Below are 21844 nucleotides of genomic sequence, written 5' to 3'. Positions count from 1 at the left end.
ATAAACCGTTTCTGACTTAACCAATAAGAGCAAAATAAACAGCAATTTAGGAACTGATTCGAGATTGACAATATAAATGTAGTTTTTATTTTCCCAAATTTCAGAAATGTACTTTCCTTTTTATATTCAGCAATCTCAATATTATTTGAAGATACTTATGATCTCAACTTTGTCTCTGCCTTTTTTGTTTGAAAGATTAGGTTGATAGCTAGATCAATGAGAAAGCCCATCATCAATAGAAATTAAGTTTTCTGGATTTCAAAGAATCTTTGGAAGAAAATAAAAATCAAATTAAATAATAGAAACAATAGTAATTTCTGGACTACAGCATGGTTCTGAAATCTGTCTATCCACATAGGTGAGTTGTACATCATATTTTAATTCTTAGACTTGAAGCAAGTTTTATTTCAGAAAGAACGCAATCCTGAAAGTGAGTGACCTTTACTGCAATGTTTATACTCTCCAAAAAGTAAAGTGAAGCAGCTGACCATAGGACAGCATAAAAAACTCCTCAATGAGAAATGTCAGATATTTATGATAAGGCCTGTCTTTCTTGTATTATTATTAACTATTTTACCATCCCCAGCTACTAACAAACTTCAAACATTTTGAGATGGATTCTGTTCAAATGTCATCAGACTTTCATTAGACCTGCCATTAAAGGATTTTGTCCTTACATCTTTATCTTCCCTTATCAGTTTTCCACAATTCACAATTTACAGTTCATATGAAGTACCACTTATTTATTTATCATTTTATATTTGTATTGTATCTCTGATACAAGAAACTTTTACTTAAAAAAAGTTATCTTCCTTTCAACAATTTTCCTCTCACTTTTTTTAACGAGTAAAAAATACGGGAATTATAGAGAAACAAGACAGAGAAACTGTAACTATGACCATATCCTACTGACTGACGCTAAAGACAAAAAAAGGTACTAAGCAAATAATAACTAAATATATTTATATTACTTTAATACTATATCAAAGTACATATATATACTTGGCATATATATGCCAGGTAAATTGTCAAACTTTGCACATGTTTTCCTTTGTAGTCATCAGGATACTGATGTAAATTCGAGGCAAAATGCTTTCCTAAATGTAATGCCCCAACCTGTGGATCCAAATTTAATCCTAAACACTGAAGGAATCTGGCATCCAGTTCTAACAGTAGCGTGTTTCCTTAACACCATAACAGGTATTCCTTCAATACTGAATCAGCTATAATGATGAAGCCTATTAAACCACTGACATCTTTTCTTGTAGTATGATAAATTTTTCTTACACATCTCCCATTCAAGTACAGACGAGGCCCAACTCTGCTTAGTTTCTGAGATCTTACATGATCCTACCTCAAGCACAAAAACATTTAAACTAACATGCTTATTAGCTTTCTTAATGTTAAGTGATTAACATGTTACCTCTTGCTAATTTTATGACTCAAAGAACTAGACATTCAGCATTGCTCACTTCTGGAGTTTTGTTAGATTTATTTACTTTTTTCACTATTACTATAAAATGAGACACTAAATGTAATACTTTCTCTATAACAATCCTTTTAATATACCTACATATACATACTTTAATGACAGAAGCGTGAGTGGTGTATCTGTAATAATTCACATTACTACCTCAAGCCCTATAATGTACTCAATACTACCACTAACTATCTAATGACTAAATTTTTAATTTAGATAGCCATAATTTATGTTTGTAAGCTCTATACTAAGTTTCTTTTCTGTTTTGGAATATTTGTTCCCTAATGAAGATGTCTTGCATGCAAATATCCTAAACAGACATATGCTGGCAGATCTGAACTCACACTACTGGCATGTTAAGCTGAAGTAAATCAATTCTGATCCAAAACACTGCACAGGCTGATAAGTCTTGCTGAATGGCTGGACTTCTCAGTCTGTGCACACCATCATGCTACCATACCTTACGGGTTCTCGATGCCACGCAGGGTTTATTAACTCCAGGACAGCACAGCATGAATGCAATTGTACAGCTTCTGAGTCAGAGCTAGGCTGTGACTGGCTATCTTGGACTACAGGCATAAAAACTTGGGTCTGTCTGCACAGACGTGCCCAAACCTATCCTAGTAAAGATTTCAAAATGGCTGTATTTTATGATCTTGAAATAAATATATAGGGCCAATTTCTACTCTTACTTACACAAGAGCAAATCAAGAGTAGCTCATTATTACGTTTCATTTGTTGATCATTAACTTCAGATCTGCTCCTACAGATTTACACTAGTGCCACTGAAAGCAGTATTTGCTCCTATAGCTTTGAGGTGGCAGAAACAACCATTCATCTACTTTAGAAGATTCCAGCTCAACCTGTACTAACATTTACCATTTAGATATCAGCATAAAGACTGAGGACCAAATAGTTTTAACACATAGAGGGAGATTTGCTGAATTAAGTTATTACTATATATTTTTATTACATATGATGATGATGATTATTGTTGAGTTTAGTGATTTGATCGTTGTGAATGTGAAGGACTAATAAGGGTGGCTAGAATATGTCTAGGGAAGGTAAGCCATTAAAGATCTCCCACAGCTCTGCCTTCCACATCCTAATACAAAACAGATCCAGCTTTATTCTTTCAGTTTCAATCTCACCAATTAAAAAAAGATTTTTTTCCACAGTGTTTTTAAATGAGTAAAAGAATATTTTGCCTTCTTATTTTCATTCTTTCTTTCCTCATTTTCCCTTAACTTCTTAGATTCCACTTTGATAGTGTTCTAGAGATTTTAAATTAAAACTACCTTGCATATCAGCAACACTTTGATGTTAAATAGTGTTATCAAGGTCATTCTGACAAAAGGACCAGAAGCAATCTGTTTGTTTTGAAACCAGGTGTTTTGTTTAAATCTGTTTATTTCTGTATTAAGCCTAGGTAGTCAGAGTTGTCATGATGACTCAGAGCAAAGTTGCAAAGCCTCAGTTCTACAAAGAGATTAGTCACTTTGTTTTTTTGCACTGAGCTGCTCTGAGTCAGCTTCAAATTGCTGCACATAGAGAACCTGGGTACATCTTCAAATGGTGCAGGTAACTTTAGTGCAAATTTCTGAAAGAAAAGCAGTCTCAGTATATCCAAATAAATAAATAAATAACTAGGCCCGTCTTATCTGATATCCCCAAAGAACCACTGTGTTTTAGAACAAGGGAAATGATAACAATATGAATGCCTATTTATATTTTTCCATAGGTAAGGAGTAACTTTTTAATGGGTTACCACTCTCATCTTAACACACTCTGAGTGTATTACAACAATTACGTTAGCTGTGCTCTTAATTCATTAGTTGTTTCAGGGATTATATATTTAGACGCTAAATGGTTTTTTGTTTTTTTTTTGTACTTTCAGCCATTGGAAATATTTCTTTTGCTTTTTACACCGTGGTATAAGAAGATTTTAGCAAAACTGAGAACCAGGTTTACAAAATTAGGCCAGTTTGTTTACTTGATTGCAAGATGTGATTTTAAGTTTACCATGATTCTAAACAAGTGACGCACTTGTATTGATCTGTTTTTTTATTGATTGTCTGGGCTATATCTTTTCTTTAACTGGATATACATATATATTTATACATACATACATATATGTGTCTGTGTGAATATATATGTGTGTGTGAACTCCATATTGTTGACCTTCTGATGACTGCAGTTGACAGGGTAAAATATTATTTAGTCTGCACACTGTAAATCATCTAAATACACTTTACACCATTTGTATCATATGTCAAAATTCAGTAGGTGTCTTTGTGACATGGAGTGTGAAAATGAAATATATTACTATTGTACGAGTAAGTTTACATCTACAGAATAACTCTATAAACTCAGCTGAAAAAACAATAACCCAAATTGCCTGTCTAAACAACAATATCATCCTGAATGCTTTTAGGAAAAACAAAACAAAACACAAAAGACATCTTGGAAGAAATTGTCATATTTCTCTGAATCACATAGCTGTATTAATGCTTTTATGTGGGTCCACAGGGAAGCATATAAAAATAACCTGAAGGCTAAAAGTAGTGGACTCTAGGAAAAGAAAGAGAGAGGAAGATGACCCAGTCCACTTGACAGTTATGACAAATTACTGTTGCTCCCTTGAAGGCCATTTTGAATTATTTCTACTTATATGAGGCTTGAATTTGCTCCCCTCTTTTAAAAGTATGTGAGTTACCTTTTCATAATCTTTTTTTTTTCTTCTCTTCAGATCATCTGACATATTTTGCTGTTTTACTTGGCCTTTAAAAAACAGGCTTTAGCATGCCTTCCATTCATAGCATGTTAAAGAACAAGCAAATGCTTATGTCTTGATTCAAGCTAAAATATCTATGTCATTAAATTATTTTCTAGAGAAAGATTATGGCTATTTATTTTTATTATTTACTTTCTAGGGAAAGTATTATGGCTAATGCATGTCAAGTGCCTAATCACTGTATGAAGGCATCACAACAAATACTACTTCTTCTGCATACTTATCTGCCATTTGTTTATATTCTGATTTATTTAACAACTAATAGCTACTTTGCTTATTATGAAACTAAAAATGAGCACTTAATATCCCTATGTTCATTCCTATCCACATATTTATTTGTAAGCACTTCTTGTTCATTCCTTAAACATATTTATGTCCTTCACATATATATCCTTGATGTTGTTCTGTAACTATCCCTACAAATCACAAACAAAAATATAAGTGCTTTAGCAACTTATTATATCACAATGTTTACAATGTTACCCTGAGTCATGAATTCTATCAACCTATTTGGGACATAATTTATTTGCAAGACACTGTATGAAATACAGTTTCATTATATCATGCAATGCTTTTATGCAGAAGGGATTAGCATCCAATGCCAGGTTCACTTTGCAAGATTCACAGATGATTGAAACTTGGAACGTGAAAACTTCAGAATCTGATTTAAGATGCAAAAGCAGAATGTTAGGCAAGATCTTGAAATCTGAACACTATTCCCTAATAAACTGCCTGGTGATGAGAAATACATTACTATGAAAAGCAGCGATATAGATGCATACCTGGTACTCCTCACCTTCAGGAGTTTTAGGATGGAAATTTTGGAGAAAGTCCGTTTTGAAAAAATGAAGAGGTACTTTGACCCCAAATTCATCAAGTGCCTTTGTGAAAAAATAGAGCTAAGCCTGTTCTGGTCTAGGATGAAATATATCAGATAATTTAGAGGCCCACTGCCTCTGTATTATTATTTATTTTTTGTATTGTGATAAAGGTCATTATGCTGCATATTGTACAAATACACACAAAAATAACACTGAACTGCCAACTTTACAGTATTAAATAAGTAACAGAATATCCCATTACTGAAAGCACAGTAGTAAGGGAAGCCCTGAAAGGCATTAAGTTACTGCTTTTGCACTGGTACAACATATTTACAGACACTTTTTCCTCTCCGCTACCTGCACTCAAAATTGTTTAATAAAAAAGAAGCTAGGTTGTGGGTATATGGGAAAATTACTCTGTCCTCCAGGATGCATCACTACAAAGAAGGCTTGAGTTAATCTGTGTTGATGTATTAAAAGAAGTATAATATAAAACTAACCATATTAAGAATGTTACAATTACCTCAAATTTACTATAGCTAACACCTTTTCTCAGAACTCTTTAAAACTGTGGATAATACGATGAAAATCAAGTAGACTGTCACTTGTTCACTGGCCACACGGTATGCCAGTCACAGAGACAGTATAGATCAGGTTTATCAGTTTCATCTCCTGTACCAAAAGGGAGTATCTTTCAGGATGACAGGCTCCTGAAAACACAGGCACATAATAATTTTGATAATTACCCTTATGATTATTTCTCACTCTGTTCTTCATTTTCCATAAAGTGACAGAAAGTAAAGCTTAACAAGCACAAAAGATTAACAATAATAGCAGAATGGCCCTGACAACAGAATTACTGGAGACAGAGCAAATATTCAGTGACAACCTCCTGTTGTTTAGAATTATTGCAACATATTTTTTCAGCTTCATTATCATCTAGTCTGTTCTGTAACAATTTTTAGTTTTTGTGAAAATGACTAGTGAATCTGTGAAAGTTCTTTCTGAAGAACAAAAGCAGGTGGAAAGATCATATAGGACTGAATTTCAAGCTACATGCTTAGAAGTAGATTGCACAATCTACATTCGTGTTGTGAGCAGCTACTTACCCAAGCAGTCCTACAGGCTAAACTCACAATATTGATATTTCCACATCAATTGACAGGTACACAATCTGTCCCTTACATATACAATCCAGGTAAAATTTTCCAAAAACTTCACTATAAATGTAAAAAATACAAATGTTTAACATTGAAATGAATCATTTCAAGATATGTTTTCTCATCTACTTCAGATTTTCCTCCTTCATAAATAAGAGAAGAAAATAAACAGTATTCAGTATTAGGCTTCAGATGAAATCACTGTTGCTATCAAATTAGGAATTCTAAATGATTCTGAGTAGGTTACAAGTACTGTTAACCTCTTTAACCACTAGGAACAATGAACCTTTGCAATTCTGCCTGATCTAATACTAACAAATGAATGCTTTAACCTCAATTATTTACAGGTAAATCAGTGTTCATCTGTAAAATCTGTTGACTGAATCTTGTTAAAGTCATTGCAGAGTTTAAGTAGCAGACTGGATTATTTGGTCATTCTATTATTACATTCTTAAATTTAACAAAAGAAAACATTTATTTTTATTGATTTGTATGTGAGTACAGCTCATTTTTTGAAAATGATTACCAAGAACCCAGCTTTGTTTAATCATATTTTACTTAGTTATTGTTAGTCTTGCCAAATCTGCCTGGAATCAAACTCAAACAGTACTTTGCAACCCATGTTGGTGTCACTGATAAATTCCCTCACTGCTACAGATTTGCTGCTTCTTTAGTTGGGATAAAAAGTGAGTGTCCAGGGAACAAGCACTAGTTTCAGACCTAACAAGAGTGTACAGTGTCCCATCTATGAATGAGCACTAATATATACTTAACAACATAGTAACAAAGTTCTGTACCGAAGTTGTAAGGCATTCTTGCGTTCTACTGTGTCATCACACCATCCTTCCTGAAAGTTGTATTATGGGCACTACATTAATGGGCAAGCCTCAAAGAGCTAATATTTCCTTTCATGAGCAAGTGAAGAAGTTGTGGTAAACTGGATCGGAAGTAAATATAATCATCATATTGCTCCCTTCTCTGTCAGCAAGCAGAGCTGACTGGACATGAGGGAGGGAATATAACTCATCTGGCAATGGGCCGACAGCATACTCCCCACTTGTGCAATGCTACAGCTCACGGGAAATATGATTCAGAGGACTGTCTCTGAGTCATAATTTCTTTTTGAGCTCCTTCTGAAGTGGTGAGGCTAAATCTTGTCCCATACTCGGAACTACAAGGAAAGCTTCCATCCTATTCAAAATTTTGAAATGTGCCAAGGAGATCAAAAACACTAAGTTTGTTAGGGGGAATTTTCTATTCACTATTACCTCACTTAGCAGTAATTAAATAAGATTAATATATTTTATATTAACAAAGGAGCAATCACCCACTGCTAATGATTTTAAACAGTAAAAAAACATATTTAATATCTGTTTTCTAAAATGTCTATATTGTCCTGCTACACATTTAAGATGGTATATATCATCATACATATGGAAAGCTGAGGCATTTATTAACAAAAGTTTACAGACATCCTATATCATCCAGGCATCAAACAAGCACCAGAAAAGATTGTTAATATGCAACATCACTATGAATGATCATTTTAGCAGATTTGCTATTTTACCCTTTAAAGATACTGGGAGGGAAATTTTCTGCTAAAAATTAACAGATAATTTCTTTTGAAACAGCATCATAATTCATTATGGATTAAAATTGGCAATAACTTATGATACCGTTAACAACTAACATTTAAATCCATGTTAGAGGAAGATCATAATCAATCTAATTTACATTGTAAAGGGCTGCACTTGTAAATATGTTTCTTTAAGGCAAGTAGAGAGATTGAAAACATCCTTTTTTAACTGCACCACAATGCGTCTTTGTTCTACTGTTCCAGAGTCCCCTAACTATTGAAAACATTGCTAAGCTTTCTAAATCATTCATGCTAAGCATAACAAATAATTGTCTTTGTAATCAAGGACTATAAATAAATCTTAACTATCATTCAGATGCAGGCCATGGCAGAAAACCAGTCTAATTCTAAACAATGCGATAATTTCTGACACCCAGACCCATTTAAAACAATATTGTAAGTATCATGAAATAACTTAAAAATCTAGCAAATTACCACAAAAGTGTACAGACCTTAATGTACACTATGGGAGAAGACAGTGCTGAGCATTACTAGGCACTTAGTCTGAAGCGGAAGTGTTTTCATCATGCTCCCACTTCAAGTAATGTTCCTATTGGCTCAGCCAGACTGGGCTCTCCTGAGTAAGATTTAATGCTTATCTATACTGGGAATTTTTGTACCAGTTACACTATACTGTATAATGCCTACTGCAGGTACTGTACTGCTATAATGTAGGTATCCTACTGGTGCAACGTATCCTTATTTGAAGCTCTAGATTACTTTCTGAAGGATCTCCAAGTCTACAAATTGAAGCAGTATTTTAACTAAGAAAGTGTAAGTTGATTTGATTGTCTTCACCTGTATTTTTCAAAAATTTCTTACATCATCCTTGAAATCCAGTAGTACCCAGTAAATATTAGCAATAATTTCTACATTTTTAGATGACTTCATAAAAACTACTTTCACAAAACTGTTTCTTGAGATACCCATCCCATATGATAATTCATAGATTTGCATTCATAGATTTGCATTCACTAAAGACAATCCACTTCACAGAAAAAATTAAATGTTTATGTTACTCTGACAAGGGAAAATCACAGAGCTAGGTTTCAGATTTTCCACAACAGAGCTTTTCTTTCCAATGGATTATAGAAAAGACACAACAAAAACTTTATTTGCCTTATTTACTCCTTACTTTTCCCTTTGGGGCTACCTGCTAGCCTGAAGTGTTCTATGGCTATCTATCTACACTATCAAGCGTGCAGTACAACACCAAAAGATACTGTGCTGAGGACAAGAAGTCCATACTATAGGCATATCCAGGGGTTTACTTCAGACTAACTTTAATTTGGTCCCATTGACCGGCTGCTCACTAGCAGCTGGAGTGCATTAAGGCTATGTCCACATTAGCAAGAAGTATGGAACAGTAGAGCAGATTTGGGGAGCAAAAGAATTGGTGTTGAAGACTTGATGTCCGTGCTGTGTGCATTTTGCAGTTTATTTCATAGTAGTTCTAGGCTGATTCCACAAACTCACTAACATACAATGCATTAGATGTGCTCTCATACCACAAATTTTGGTTTAATTTCATCGGAAAGGAACTGAGTTTATGCACCCCAGAACAGTTGCACATTGCAAATCAAAGCAAGATAAGTAGGGACAAATGAGAAATTAATTTCTAAAGTTCACTTCTGATCCAAACTAAAACACTAATGTAGATGCATCAAAATTGTGCTCCTGAAATGCACCCTTTTGTTTAGATTAATCTAAAAGGAATTCAGTTTGCATGCTCCAAGACTGTTCTGCAATGCAACTGAAGTGTGATAAGCAGGGACAATTGAGAGATTCTCTTCAAAAGTGCACTCTTAAACCTAACTAAAATACTAATGTAGACACCCCCTTTGCAACAGAGGCACACAGGAGCTCTGACATTCTCTGTTCTTGGCTTCACCCTACGTTTTCTTGCAAAGCTGTATAGAATTAGTTTACTTCTTGTGCATGGAAGGCATTAATGCTTTAAAAAGAAAGACAAGTCTTCTGGAGTAGGGTGTCATTTACTACAGACTGCATCATTCCCGTTTCAAGAGAGTAAAGAGACAACTGCTTTGCTATCTCGCAGGGGCTACCTGAATTTAGATAACAGTATGTAAACAAGAGAAACATGCAAAAACATAACCATCCTTTCCTGCAGATATGTAAAAATGGCTCCATAATGTGAGGAGCAAAAGAGTTTTCACCCTGCTTTTTCAATGGACTGACTGCTGGAGTTACTACAAATTATTTATTGTCTAAAGGAAGGCTGAAACATTTTACACTAAGCTGGCAGTAACTCTACTGTAGAATTTGGCCATGTTTGTCAAAAAGCAGTAATAACAGTAAAGTTAAAATATTATTTCTTTCTGATAGAAGATCCAGTATCCTTAAAAGTGGATTATGCTGCCTGTATATGACAAGCGGAGGCATTTCTGAGCTGTCAGTCAAAGATACTGTACAGCAAAAACACCAGTCCAACTTTCCCAACAGAAAGCTCAGACACAGATGAAGGGGAAAAGAAGAGGTGGGATTACCAGATTCTTTCTGAAATAGGATTCTTTATGCCAGGATTCCTTTTTAAAAATATTTTCCCTTAAGTTAGATGATCTTTTCTCTTCTGATTAGCACTTTTCTTAAGTTCAGTTGGTCACCTGTTGCTCCATTATAAAACAACACAATTCTAAGAAAATCTGATTCTATTCCATAGTCTTATAAAACAGGAGATACAAGAAATCTAAATAAAACAGGAGATACAAGAAATCTAAATAAAGAGGCTAATCAATTTAAAAATATGCATTCCAACTTTTTCCTAATTCAGTAGTTCATAAACATTTACAAAATATGCTCTTACATAATGAAGAATGATAATTCAGACATAGTTTGGAATTCCCACAGGAATTATTTTCAGAAAATTATTTTGATGACCACGGCTAGATTCAAAATTCAATATAATTATGCTATATAAATCAGATGTAGTTCTTTCTCTCTTGTACCAAGAAGAAAGGACAATTTGTGTCAATAAGAATAAAGGAAAGTATAGAAGCTAAATGAAAGTGACACAACATAAAACTGCCGACAGAACAGTCAATTCATTAAGTGTGGCTGTCGTTAAGCCAAGCACATACACACTCATTCCCTTAGACAGATATTGCTGGAGAAATTCAGGTTAAAAACAATCCAATTCCCACTGGCATTCAAGTATTGATACTCCAAGAATGAAGCTGTCATCAGAAAAGGAAAGTAAAATCAGACATACAAAGGTACTTTGCAAAGTTCTATTTTCTACCTTTACTGTTAAAGTAACCTCCCATTCTCAGGAAAGGAAGACACAAATTACTTGTAATTTCCCAAGTCAAAAAATGAAATTGAGAGGCAAATAATTTTTTTTTTTTTAACTTAAGGCATTTTTACAGGTAAGGATGGAAATAACTGGCGAGGTTGTGCCACCCAGCAAAATGCTGAAAATTCTCATTTATAAACAGTCTATATGGCATTTACTTTAACTTCCACTAAATATTTTTTTAAAAAGAAAGAATTAAAGACGTACTGGCTAATTGATCTATATAACATATTTTCAATAGATCCAATGTACTAGCAAAGAAGGCAATGGGAAAGGTTCATCTGCAGTCAGTTTGGGGAAAAAATGTTCTGCTTTCACCAAAACAATCCTGTCTGCTCATCAACATCAATATTTGAAAACTGACATTTACTAACCACTTTTTATTTCCAGTTATATAAATGGGTATCTTTAATTTCTGTTCCATCCTGCTATTCTCCAATGACAATCTATTTGTAAATAAAATTTTGGTTGCTTAACTTTCCATGTCTTACTGACCTTGAGATATAACTAAAAATTTTATTTCACAAAGGAAGGACACATTTATGCTTCTTTCGCTAAAGCAGTTGTATAATACTTTCACATAATTTCAATGTTATCATCACTATATAACCCAAACAGTAAAGAAAAACTATCCATAAATAGGGAAACAAATAGGCAGCATAATCTTACCATTCATTCCTGATCCAGTGAGAAAATGTTTTGCAAATTTGAGCATATGCCTTTGAAAAACAGCAGTCTGTGGTTCTTTTCACTGCATGGTGACACTATCCCCAATTATACAAAACAGTAAAGAAACCAAGCATCTGAGTATTTTCTGTAGACAATTATGTGATAGGATTAGATAGATGGTGAAAGCAGTATAATGGAACAAGTAAACAACTAGATCTTCATTATCAGAGAGGTGCTGAGCACCCGCAGCTCCCTCTAAATTAAATTGAGTAACTCTTTTAATAGGTCTGCCTTTAATCTTTGTGCCTAAAAATCTTAAATTCAAATCTATATATTTTCATAAATAAGCTTCATAATAAATGCTGTAAAGGCTCAGGTATATTATTTCAAAACAGGAAGGAAGGGATGGATGAGAGAAATATGAGTTCATGTGGCTGCCTGGAAAATGCACATTTGGGGGACTCTTGTCACATGGTGGATTCTACTTTTTCAGAGGGATAAAGGAAGCCCTCAGGTTGCCTTTTACAAAGATTTTTATATAACCCTTGATACCGTAATAGGTAATACCTGAGCTTCTCAGTCATTAATAGATTTTAGCCCCAAAATCACTCTTTTGAGAAAAGGATGAATTATCATTTCGATTTAATCTATTTCAATTTAGAGCCTTACTCTTACATTTTTGTCCTCTAGATCTTATTCAATCTATCTAGATCTTGTTTAAACAATCATTCCATTTTCTCACTCAACTGACATACCCAATGAATGGGGAAGTTTCCTTGTTTGTAGAATAAACTAGTGATAATCGAATAATATAAAAACTTTATTCCATTAGATTTCTTGAGCTAACTTTGTCTCGTGTAAAAATCACAGTATGTCCATATTAAGAACAGAACTGTTAAGAAGTTAATGAGACTAGGCTACTTTGGAGATGCAATGAGAAAATCAGACTTTTAAGGAAAGAGTTTGGGCCCTAAAAATACGTTTGCAAGAAGAATTATATTAATTTGTGTACTAAGTTAAAATATTTGATAAAATGTTAGAAATGTAAACAAATCTACACATATAGTTAGTGGAACAATGTAACAAAGAAAATGAAAAATGATGAAGCCTAGGTTTCACTCAAAATCTGTTGGTACAGTGTGCTGATAAATACTTCTGGGATATTTTTACTCTATACTGGCAAGTATCTGGAATTCCTTTCCTTTTAACGAATTATCTGTGCATAAGACCGAGCTGGGACTGTACTGTACTACTCAACAAAACTGATTTCTTTTTTGTCTTTTATCAGGTTATTACTCTTGCAGGTGCAACTTAGGATGGATAGAATATAGGCTGGTGATAACTAGAAGAAATGAACAATAAATCATGCAACACTGTGTCCAAAAGCACTTACCTCTACATCTTAACTGCACTAATAGTACTGCTCTTTGTGGAATTTCACAGACATCTACAGGAACTCATTATTTGCCTCTCAATACTTCTGTGTCAGATGGCATATATGGCTCTACATTTGGCTTAGTAATACAACCACCAATCTCTTAATCACTGCATATTATAAACATTATAGCCACTTGTGGAAACTATAATGAAAGCAAGCGTGGTTCCAAATTTCTGGTCTTTTACTGTGCCTGCCTTACGCAGGCACTTGGTAGGAGAGAATGAGCAAATAAATGAAACACAAAGCAAACATACCTGCAGCTCTAAGAACTACAGGTTCTTCTAGTCTGGTGAAGATCAAGAGACATGAAGAGGGGATCTTGATTTCCCTTTACACTTGCTGCAAGACAATGGAACTACGGTTAAGGAAGCATTTGCTGCTGAGGCTAGGTTGATTCCTGTAAGTAAAACTGAAGAATATAAAACTGACTCCATATAAAAGTGGGGTGCTGACTTCAGAGAGTAAACTAAAGCTATGTGCTATATGCAGAAAATTATTTCAGTAATGCAAGGATATCATATACTGACAGATATTCTTATATATTCTATATAATCTACAAAAATAATAGAACATCGATACAGAAACTTGATAACTTTGATTCCATAACTGTCAAGAACTCCAAACAACATCTATTCGAAGAGAGATTAAACAAATTAGTTATTCTTCCTACCAATGAAAGTTGGGAAACTATATAAAAATTAGCATTAGTTTGCAGTTTTGTGAAGTATTTCCCAATAGTCACATAGAAAAATATGAAAAATTTAAGTTTTCAGGAAGGCTAAGCACTCTCTTTAACCCAGAGAAGGCCCATCAGAAAAATCTATTTCTATTAACTCTGTTCTCTGCAGCTACTTGCGGTTCTGATCATACCTGCTCCCCCAAAATTTCAAAATGATCGAATTATGCATATATTATTTTCTCAACTCCCTAGCTAAAAAGTTGCAAGTGCAATGTAATAATAATAAAAATAAATTAAAAAGACTAGAAAATACTGACACATTTCTTTTTACATCCAGAGAGAACTTATTCATAGTTACTGTCAAACAAGCCCAGAGAGGTTGATGACTAAAAAAACCCTAAACAAAACAAAAAACGCAAGCCCTTTCTTTTAAATTGTTTCCTTTCTTCCTCCCACATGTATCCTTCAGCAACCAGCTGGAGTGAACACAGTTCAGCTTGTTCTATTGTTTTAAAGCTTTAATATATTTAAATTTAAATATATTTTAATATTTAAATATATTTATATTTATAAAAATAAAGTTTTAATATATTTAAAACTTTAATACTGCTCTAAATTTTCAAGTATAGAAAGAAATCCAAGCAATATATGGAAACACCCAAGCAATCTGAATCCCACCCAACTGAGCTACTAGGTAGAAAATAACAAAAAACAAAAGGAATGCATTTTCAAAAACCAATTTAATTCTACCAGAAGCTATCAACAATCTAATACAGTAATCATAATTGTATAGCTTATTATAGGATACCATTGCAGGGCAGAACCAATGTTATTTGGGTGTTTAGTTGTGCATTTTCATACTGACTTGTTTGCATTTCTTTTAAAACTAATCTTAGTCACAATTTTCCTCTGTTTAGAATACTTGTTTGGGGAATAATTACATTTTTGTAGTTACAATTTATTCACTGTATTGCCATAACACTTAGAAGCTATAATCATGGACAAGGACATATTGTGTTAGATGCTGTAAAAACACTGAACAAAAAGGATTGCTGTTTAAATGATCAGTGGACAGAGAGAGAATGGAGAAGTTCAAAAAAATGATGAAATAGCAAGTATAAGATTTGGCTGCCAGCTTCCAAATGACTATTAATTTTTGGAGACTCCAAAAAAATATCTGTAATGTTTATGGGGTTTTCTTTTCCCAAATCTGAGAGGCAGAATGAGAGAAAACACAAAGACATTTGTCCAAATATTTAACAAGTGGGTGGTATCAGGAACTGGTGACAGTTGACATCTCAATAATGAATCATAGGTGAGGTTGACAGACAAGGAAAGACTTTGAAAGCAAAAGCAAGTACTTTCAGTGACAGAGAAAAGAGAGCTAGTATAGAGACATATGGTCAAAATTACTGGCTAGGAAAATGATCTTTGCAGTTGTATTATGTAAAAAATATTTTAACACTTACATTATTGATATTTACAAACTCCTAACTCCAATTAAATATAACTTTGGGGGAGGGGGCTTTTATTAAAAATAAGAAGATACCAGCGATTTCATCAGTGGGCAACGCTCTCTCTGACCTCCACTGTTAAGTAACTACTATAACACTGCATCACAATACAAGAAATCTGGAAAGTTGTTTCTCTTCTTGGCCATTACAATTTGTGGCCAGGGTCTCAGAACTGCTGGTTAGCTCCTGTAAACTTCATAGAGTTAGCTCCTGTACCAACTAACTGCCTCTATTTGGAGCACTGAGTGAGTTGTCAAAGGAAAGAATAAATTCAGAGAGGAAGAAAGCATTACGGAGGCAGGTAAAGGGCTGGAAATAGTTCCGCACCCTCAGATATTAGCTTTTAGATGATGGCACAGTTTATGAATTACATCTGTACATCTGATAATTTCTGGCCCTGTATTTTAACAATACAACACTTATTCTAGATGGGGAAGAGAGAGGATTTTATGGTAAACAAATGTCCACTGACAATCTCATTTCAGAATAAAAGGACCTTGCTCCTCAGTCCTCATGTTTTGGTCTAAACTTCATGGATTATGTCAACAGCCTGCCTGGATACCACAGCCTGAGGATCATATACTGTTATCAAGATGTCACAGAAGTAAATCACATGCTTAATCACATCAAAACCATGACAGACTGGCATTGGACAGCCCCAAAATCATGAAAATTGTCAAATTATACAGTATTGTATCAAAAGTAAAAAGCATTTTACAATAGGGTGTTGCACCTTAATAAAAATAGTCTCTTGTCAGAACAGGCAACACGAAACTTCTGTACCCTTAAAATAGTCTAAAAAGTGCCAAGCAGCAAGGATTACATTAAAATATTTGCATTTTATCACAAGAGCGTAGTCCAGCATTGAAATGGTGGGATGCGATCAAAATGCCATCAGAAGAACGACAAAGTACATCAGAACTCGCCACCCACCCCACAGCAACTCCCCCGCACAGCAGCAGAGCCAGAGCAACCCTGGCTACGAACAGGACAGCCCAGTTTCAAACCACCTCACTATGCCAAGGGGCCAGTACAACTCCCTTACCAAAAGTGCGCTGAAGTCATTTCTAAGGGCAGCAAGCTCTCGAGGAGAGGAATGAGTCTGCTGAGATTCATCGCAGCGCTTCAGCTCTACCCGCGGGTTTAGCAGGGTTGGATTACGGCTTGACAAAGTATCACCCTGCCGGGGAAAGGGGCAGAAGGGGGCCGGGGCCGGGCACTCCGAGGAAAAGGAGTGAGGGGGAGCGCACTGTAGGCGTCGTGCATAACGGGGTTAAGCTTAGCAAATCGTATGAGCAAGAAGCTTCTCCTGCCCCGTGAGCCTTCTCGGGGGGTCGTGTGAGCTGGAGCTGAGGGACGGGCCACTACTCCTGCGAGGGGGCTGGCAGGGCGCGTTGTTCACGGACCCGGATCCAGCAGCGCTGAGCGGGCGAGCTCCCTGCTCCGCTGAGGGACGGGAGGGCCCTGCGTGCGGCCGAAGGAGCTGAGGCGCCGGCTCGGTGGAGATACAGCGCGCTGTACGCGTCACGCGTGGGTTTAGCTCTTTTCTGTCTGCTACCACCCTTACCCCCCCGCTCTGGGCTGCATGGGGCCCGCAGACGGGCCCGATCCCCGGCCCCAGCGCCAGCCCGGGGCAGCAGCGACGGTTGGTTTTGCACTCGGCTCCAACGGTCGCTCGCGCGCTGACGGGTTGTTTACTTCCTCCGCGGCGCGCGCCTGCTCCCCCCTCCCTCCCGCCGCCGCCGCCGCCGCCCCGCGCGCCCCGCGCCCTCGGCTCGGCTCGGCTCGGCTCTGCCGGCCAATCGGAGCCGCCCTCCAACCGCGGGGGGGGGGGAGCGGGCTGGGCTGCTTTCAAAAAAAAGTTGGGAGAAGGCAACGTCAGCCGGTAGCGCTAATCGGATGGGACTTTAGAGCTCTGCCGATGATTGGCTAAGCCGCCTGCCAGTCCTCGGGAGCACCCCGCCTTCCGTTTTACTCGCGCCGCCAAATACACACAGTAGCCCGCCTCCGCCTCCCGTACCTCTGTGTGTGAGGCGCTAATTGGATAGTGCCCCGGCCCTTCACCCCCCCCGCCAGTCAGCGTAAGCTCCGCCTCTTTCCCCCCCACCCGTCTGAAACAGAGGAAACACCCCTCTAGATGGCGGAGAACCCGAGCTGCCGCCGCCTTTCATTGGTCCCCTGGGCTGCCGATCCGCCGAAGCCCCGCCTCCCCTAGCCTGCGCGCGATGAAGCCCGCCTCTCCGCCAGCTGCGCCTGTTGATTGGGTCACTGGGGAACGGCCGGCGCTTCCTATTCGCTCGCGCCCTGCCACTCCGGCGAGCGGCCGAGCCGGCGCTCCGCTCTCGCCGTGGCCCCGCACGCATGAGCGCCGGGGGCCCCGCCCGCCGCCGGCCCCGGCCGCGGCCCCGCCCCCGCCCCCTCCCGGCGCGCGCCCCCGCCCTCCGCGGGGTCACGTGATGTTTTCGCCGTGGTGCCGCCGAGGCTGCCTGTGTGAGTGCGAGTAGCCGGACGCGGCGCGGCGCGGCCGGCGGGCGGGAGGGCGCGGACTGGGGCGGCGGGGCGCGCCGCGAGCCGCACCGCACCGCACCGCGGGCGGGGGGCAGGCGCCGCCGCCGGGCCCCTCGGCGCCGCCCGGCTCCCCATGCGCAGCCCGGCGCGGCGGGCGCTTCCCCGGTGAGGGCGGATTCGCGCTGCCCACCGCGTCCCCCCCGGCGCTCCGGACCCTGCCTGGCCCCTAAGATGGCGAGTGTGATGAGCGGCCCGGGCGGCGGCGCGGCGGCGGCGGCGGCGGCCGGGGGCGGCGAGGAGGAGCCGGGCGCCCGCCACCCGGGAGGCGGAGCCGTGCCCCAGCAGGAGCCCGGCGTGCCCGGCGCGGCGGCGGCGGCGGCGGGCGAGGGGGAGCCGGCGGCGGGCGAGGGCGGCCGCTGCCCGTCGCCGCAGCCCCACCACCTGCTGCTGCTGCTGCGGCGCTCGCCCAGCGCCTCGCTGTGCCCGGGCCCGGAGGCCGCCCGCGCCGCCGCCGCCGCCCGCGCCGCCCCGCCGCCCCGCGCCGCCCCGCCGCCCGCCGCCGGCGACGACGTGCGCAGGAGCGGCTACCTGCGGAAGCAGAAGCACGGCCACAAGCGCTACTTCGTGCTGCGCGCCGAGAGCCACCTGGCCCCCGCCCGCCTCGAGTACTACGACAGCGAGAAGAAGTTCAAGAGCAGCCTGCGGGCCGCGGGCGCCGGCGGCGCCGCCTCGCTCTGCTGCCCCCCGCCCAAGCGGGTCATCCCCCTCTACCAGTGCTTCACCGTCAGCCGGCGCGCCGACGCCAAGCACAAGCACATCATCGCCCTGTACACCAAGGACGAGTATTTCGCCATGCTGGCCGAGAACGAGGCCGAGCAGGAGGCCTGGTACCAAGCCATCAGCGAGCTCATGAGCCAGAGCAAGAGGGGCTTCCTGGAGCAGGAGGACCACGCGGATCAGCAGGCGGATGAGGACGACGAGCACTATGGCGCCGCGCTGAGGCCCGGCACTGTCTTCAAGGAGGTGTGGCAGGTCAACGTGAAGCCCAAAGGACTGGGGCAGACAAAGAACCTTACCGGGGTGTACAGGCTGTGCCTCTCCAGCAAGGCCATCCACCTTGTCAAGCTGAACTCGGAGGTGCCCTCTGTCCACTTGCAGCTGATGAATATCCGCCGCTGTGGGCACTCGGAGAACTTCTTTTTCATCGAAGTGGGCAGATCTGCATCCATTGGACCTGGAGAGCTCTGGATGCAAGTGGATGACTCGGTGGTCGCCCAGAATATGCATGAGACTTTTCTGGAGACCATGAAAGCGCTAAAAGCCTTTGCAGAGTTCAGGCCCCGAAGCAAGAGCCAGTCTTCTGGTGGTGGTAGTGGTACCAATCCTATTTCTTTCATCACCACTAGGAGGCACTTGGGCAACCTGCCCCCCAGCCAGACGGGCTTGCAGAGGAGATCTAGAACCGAGAGCGTTACTGGAGGGACCCCGCCTACCACCAAAAGCAGCAGCTCCTATCGCTTCAGAACATCCAGCGAAGGAGAAGGAACCATGACTAGACCTTTTAGGTCAGTGACTGGGAGTCTGATCCATCTGAATACCGCAAGGATGAATCTGGGCCGGCAAGAAGGGAGCGGAAGGTATGTTAGAGCAGCTTTCAGCTCTTCTTATCACACCAGGTCTGCTTCGCTGCCAGTGTCACATTTTCCCTCTACTACAAGTCCCATCAGTGTTTCTTCCAGTAGTGGCCATGGCTCTGCTTCGGACATGTTGACCAGGCCTTCTAGCTCATCTGTTTGTGGCTCCCCAAGTGACGGGGGATTTATCTCTTCAGATGAATATGGCTCTAGCCCTGGAGATTTCAGGTACTTTCGGGTCAGGAGTAATACACCGGATTCCCTGGGAAACACACCACCTATCAGAGAAGAGAACTGTTTGAGTGAGTACATGTCCATGAGTAAGCAGCAAGCAGATGATAGTTCAAGAGATGATTATATGGAGGCTGAAAAGTGTTTCAGGAAAAGAACTTACTCTCTAACTAAACAAACTTCTGTAGCACCGCAGCAGAAAACAACACAGACTACCGCTTCATTAGATGAGGATTCTGCAGGAAATCATGGACGATTACTTTACTCTGAATCACCAAAATTGAAAGATAACCATGAATCCGACTACAGGGACACTAACCTTGATTCTGTATGTAACCAAAGCAGGAGTAGAGCCAGGGATGATGGGTATATGCCAATGATGCCCGGAGTTGCTTCTTCTCTATCAAGCAACACTGATTATTTGCCAATGACTGCTAAAAGTGTGTCTGTTCCAAAACAGATTAACAATTCGTGGTCACCATCTCAGGTTGACTCCAGAGGATATATGATGATGTTTCCCAAGGCTAGCTCTTCACCTGTCCGAAGTCCTTTAACTGGATTTATATCTAAAGGAAGTAATGAGAAGATTATAAACAATGAGTATATGGATATGTCACCTGGTAATTCGGCTCCAAAGCACCCCGGTGATTCAAATTATATTCATACCACTTCTGTTTCCAAAGGTTTCAGTTCATATTTTTCTTTGCCCCGAAGCTTTAAGGCATTATCAGGACAGAATGGTGACCATAGTGAATATGTTCCAATGTCTTCACCTGGAAAACTCTTATACGGTGGACCAGAAAACATAAAAGGTGTCAACAATGAAGCTCTGGCTAATGGCATCTCTAAATCACCAGTTGTGAAAGGTCCGGATGAAGGACTTGCTCAGAACAGGGCTACTAGGCCTACAAGACTCCCCCTAGGTACGAGAGGAAGTAATACTATCCCAAGAATGTATGATCGTACGGTTCCACCTGAGCCAGCTAGCCCTGGTGAATATATAAATATTGATTTTAATGAAAAGGCAAGTAATACACCGTATTCCTTATCTGCAGAAGGATCACCATCATCTCTAGGCTCAAGTAGTGACCACAGACAGTCCCCACTTTCTGATTATATGAGTGTTGATTTGGATGTACAGTCACCAAAAGCAGCAAAGGAACTGTCCAACTCTTTAACAGATATTACAATTTATGCAAGTTCCAGTATTCCTAGAAACCAACCGAATCCTGACTACGCTAGACTTTCCTTTGGTACCGCTTGTGTTAGCGCTGCAAGTAACAGGACTGATGATTACACGGAGATGACGTTCAACATGGCAACAACACCACCTCGGCCGTTTGCCTCTGAATCCGACAATGGTGTAAAGATTGACAGTCCTTCTTCCATAGTTAATAGACTGTGCATCGTTGATCGATACGCTGGTAGCAGTAGCTTCTCTGTTCCTGGCTCCGATCCTCCTATGGGACCGAAAGTGATTCGAGCTGATCCTCAAGGCAGGAGGAGACACAGTTCTGAAACGTTTTCTTCTGCTGGGACTGTGACTACTTCTTCCTCTTTCTTTACTGACAGTAGCAAAAGACACAGCTCTGCCTCATTTGACAACGTTTGGTTAAAACCGGATGAAAACATTTCTGATGGTCAGGAAAGCAAAATGTCCAGGGATACCTCAACTGGATTTCAGAATGGCTTAAACTACATAGCCCTGAATTTACGTGATGATCCTATAAGCTGTGAGGCAAGTACTGCTACACCAACTTGCCATCTCCAAAATGGTACTTCAAGTTTGGACAGTGGAGCTTACGTAAGCATAGATTTCACCAGGTCCGACAGTCTGAAGTGTAACGCTGCGAGAAAAGGTTTGTAACTTTAGAAATGGTTTCCTTTCGTGCTTATTTAACTGTAGGAATTAGCTCCTCTACTTAATATCAAAATGTCTTCAAAATGGGGTAAATGTTTCTACAATC

General features: G+C 40.1%; 2 protein-coding genes across 5 annotated transcripts in view; one reads left to right on the top strand and one right to left on the bottom strand.

Annotated features, from left to right (window-relative positions):
• The window catches only part of NXT2 (nuclear transport factor 2 like export factor 2), an 84010-nt gene extending 66857 nt beyond the window's left edge, over positions 1-17153 (bottom strand). For all 4 annotated transcript variants that reach the window (XM_013940265.2, XM_013940267.2, XM_013940266.2 and 1 more), the window contains exons 1-2: positions 16550-17153; positions 13566-13650 (exon numbers count right to left, since the gene is read on the bottom strand). The gene's annotated coding sequence lies outside the window, so the exon portion shown is untranslated. The remainder of the gene's footprint in view (positions 1-13565; positions 13651-16549) is intronic.
• A 1090-nt stretch (positions 17154-18243) lies between these two features.
• The window catches only part of IRS4 (insulin receptor substrate 4), a 33874-nt gene continuing 30273 nt past the window's right edge, over positions 18244-21844 (top strand). The window contains exon 1 of the mRNA XM_013940282.2: positions 18244-21736. Coding sequence (XP_013795736.2) covers positions 18244-21736 — 3493 coding nt within the window. The remainder of the gene's footprint in view (positions 21737-21844) is intronic.

The sequence above is a fragment of the Apteryx mantelli genome, chromosome 13 (assembly GCF_036417845.1).
Source record: "Apteryx mantelli isolate bAptMan1 chromosome 13, bAptMan1.hap1, whole genome shotgun sequence".
Classification (NCBI taxonomy): domain Eukaryota; kingdom Metazoa; phylum Chordata; class Aves; order Apterygiformes; family Apterygidae; genus Apteryx; species Apteryx mantelli.
The sequence above is the reverse complement of the archived record's forward strand: the minus strand, read 5'-3'. Positions and strand labels throughout refer to the sequence as shown.